Genomic DNA, 3810 nt, shown 5'->3' on the forward strand with positions numbered 1-3810 from the left:
ACTAATTATAATTCAATAATTCTTCAGGTAAGTCAATTTTGTGCTAAGTCAAACTTCAGTTAAGTCAATTTAGCCTTCAACAAAAAGAAATTTGTAAAAATTTAATTGAAATATCAATATACCATTCTTTCATGAAATAAAAGTGTCTTATCCTCACGTGGATTTGACAATGCACCTTGGACAAACGGTGGCCCATTTGGAAAAAGATTTTTCAACAAATATTCTTTTCTAATACCTGTATTACCAAATTCATATACTTTATTACCACTGAACAAATAATTTGAACCATCAGCTGAAACCCATCAATATTATCTTTCCTATGGTACTATTCCAATGATACAATGATTGCAGTGTATCATCAATTTAAATGGAACCCATTATTGTAATTGGTACAGTTATTGATTGATCTGATCTGATAATCATATCCTTTATCATTTTGTACTATACCACTATAAGCATTTAATAATCATCTTGTAATGCAAGATACAAGATTTACTTACTTGTAATAATACCATCAACCTCATCCGGACAATTGATATCTATTTTCCTATCACTGCTTGAATCATTATCAGTATTCGATAAATCAGTTTCAAAATCATTACCATATCCTGAATTACTATCTCATATCAGTATTAGATGATGATCTAAGAGACTTTCAATACAATTTTAGACATTTGCAATTATTGATATTAATGTTAGCAATATAAGAATCCTTAGAGAGGGATGGAGCGAGAGAGAGGGAGAGAGAGAGAGAGAAAGATATGAAAGGACATAATATATTGGAACATTCATGTTTTATATAAAAATTGAAAGATACTTCATGCAAACAGTTCATTTTTCTTTCCTTTTTCCCTTATCCCTTTCAAATTAGTACCTGCTGTTGGATTTTGTCGATTTGATTTCTTATCATTTATTCCTGAAGATGAAATAATTCGAGAAATATAAGAGATAATTAACAATTATTGATTTTCAACCAATTTATAACATTTAATTTGTGATTTAATTACAGCTAAAATTATCATTCCATCTTTTTGCTATATGATAACACCTTTTGTTCGAAATAAAATAATTTTTCCGTCATTTTAGAAACACGTTAATTGGATTTAGGAATAACCTTAAGATTAATCAATTATAAAATTAATAAATTACCATAAAGATATTGTATATTTGTAATATCGGATGCGGATAATTTAGGTATAATGTAATTTCCGCTATTGTCTATTGCTTCGCGATAAAATGGTGCCATTATAGAATCGGAATCTGAGGAATGTTCAAGACCAAGAACATGTCCAATTTCATGAACTGCTACTTGTAATACATCCGTAGTATTATAGCTTAACATAGCAACTGATAATTCATTAGTTGAACTGTTTTGAACAAACCTATCATATGACCTTTTATTTATTGATTAACCTTTTGCTGACGAAAGATTCAAAGTCTAATATTTTAAATTTATTTGCAGGGAAATTACTTATTGTTTAAAAAAATATCTACTAGTACTAAAAAAAAACAACCTGATTGATCATAACAATTTTGATAGCCTGATTATCAGAAGACTATTATTAGGTAAGCTGCTTTTAATACTGTTAAGGTTTAACTATATATGAAACGGATATTATGTGACTCACATCTGATTTCTAGTGTTCATAACAGAGACAATTCTTAATCACTTGAACCATTATGCTTAATCTATTTGCCAGTATAAATTATTGCTAATTCAGAACACTCACCTGCACATAATTAATTAAATGAATGAATCACACAATTCAATTAAATAATATCTTTCATCATCTTGCATTATTTTTTATCTCTTTTTCACTTCGATAACAAAATGAACGGTGTAAAATATTTATAAATTATTGAAATATACCTTATGATAGCTTTTGGATTCATATACACCCATTTCTCATCCGAATCAAAATGGAGAATACCGGAAGACGGTAGTGTTGCATGTGCCAATACACCTCCTGAATGCGCAAAGAGAAGATTTCAGGTTTCTGGATCTTTCTTGCTTCCTATGTAAAATTTCGTTAAAAGAAAACATATTCATTACATAAGCTCTTTGATGCTTTATTGGTATTTATCTGATTTTCATGACAATCTTACGATTAACCATCCTTGAATACTGGTTTTGACTGGAAAACTGATTTACAGACGGGATTTCCTAAGTTTAGTTAAATTTCCACAAATGCAAACGGATCCCTCTTTCTTTGCAAACAATTAAATTTTTATGAAATCTAGAACTTACCTTCGCCATCAAAAGGCCATGGATCATCATGCATACGTCGTGCAAACGCAACTGTTATGTCACCTTTTTGTGATATTTCATTTAATGTCAAACGTGTCACCGCTGACCACGTATCAGATGCTTTTTTGAGTGCTTCTCTAAAAGAATCCAAAGCAAAATTCAGCGTATTTAAAAAAAAAAGAATTAAGAAAATAAAAATTAAAAAAGATTTACTAAAAGGAAATAAGATATGACTGATACCTGAATCCTTTGAATATGTTAATATTAATTTCTTCTTAATGTAATCATTGTTATTGTCAACAAGGAGAAAAAAAATGTCAACCAATTATTAAATACCTCACTTCACTCTCAGATAATTCGTTTGTTAATGACTCAATTGAATAGGTTAGATCATTCTTCTTCCATTTATATTTATCTACAAAATTTATATAATCTAAAATTTTCAAGAAGAAATAAATAAAATTAATAATTGAAAAGTTTCAACTTTAAAATTAGTAAACCTTGCTGTCGTAATGCTATTACATCCGGACGACCACAACGTTTTTGCTTCATTTTATTCACTGTTGCTGCATCAAGTTTACCGGTAACCTTCAAACCGGCAAATGCTTGAAATTTTCTGGAATTAATTACTACAAGCTAGATTAAACTTCAATTTCTTGGATGTAAAATTTTAATTCTAAATTATTTGCAGTCTAAAAAAAAATGATGAAAAGGGAACTATTACTTGAGGGCATCGCGAATAGTTATTGAATTGTGCCGTAAGATGGCTTCACTGGATGGCGCATTTGGCAGAGATGATACGATAGTCTCTTTCATATATCCATAATTGCTGAGATATTGCTGTAAATTTGTAAATAATTCATTATAACTAAAATAAAATTTCGATATTTTTTGATAAAGTTTACGATCTTCAAAAGATAAAATTTAAAAAAGTGTTGAGATATAAAGTGACAAATAATTTCATAAAAAAATAAGTTTTGAAGTCTTAAACTGCAAATAACTAAGAGATCGAGAATAATTCTCGAATCATCAAATATTTCTAAGCGAGGAAAACTACTCTCCCTCTCTCTCTCTCTCCTTCTCTTTCCTTCTTCCCTTCTTGAGTAATAAACCTTCAAATATGCAATATTCCTTAAAAATAAATTACACTGTATGGAATACCGCAATGAAAAAATTTGCATATTTTTCGCATGACATATATTCTAAAATAACAATGTTAATATATTGATCAAAGAAAGTCATTGGTAATTAATTAAGACATGGTATGCAATTATAACTTAATAGACTAACAGCAGCTTTTTCCATAGATATGTTAAATCCATCGACCTGTTCCGCAGATATGTTACGGATCGTCGAGAGTGGAATTGTTAAAAGATACATTAAAATTGAAAGTAACATTCTAAAAATTTTTCACCTTGAAAAAAAGATGAAATTGATTTAAAAAAATAATATTTCAACATAATTATGACGAAAAAAAGGAAAATTTCTGCCTTAAAATAGTATAGTGATTCACAAGAATTCGTGACGATTCTCAAGAATTCGTAACCATTCGCAAGAATTCG

At 29.0% G+C, this 3810-nt stretch overlaps 1 protein-coding gene across 1 annotated transcript; it reads right to left on the reverse strand.

Annotated features, from left to right (window-relative positions):
• Window positions 1-113: 113 nt before the first annotated feature.
• On the reverse strand, window positions 114-3064 carry LOAG_13442 (matrixin family protein; the record flags this gene model as incomplete). Its single annotated transcript, XM_003148948.1, has 9 exons — window positions 114-292; window positions 501-608; window positions 875-916; window positions 1150-1334; window positions 1871-1967; window positions 2249-2385; window positions 2585-2663; window positions 2749-2864; window positions 2973-3064. The coding sequence occupies 9 exons, from the start codon at window positions 3062-3064 to the stop codon at window positions 114-116; spliced, it is 1035 nt and encodes a 344-aa protein (XP_003148996.1).
• Window positions 3065-3810: the final 746 nt, after the last annotated feature.

This window comes from Loa loa (genome assembly GCF_000183805.2).
Source record: "Loa loa unplaced genomic scaffold supercont3.20, whole genome shotgun sequence".
In the NCBI taxonomy this organism is placed as follows: domain Eukaryota; kingdom Metazoa; phylum Nematoda; class Chromadorea; order Rhabditida; family Onchocercidae; genus Loa; species Loa loa.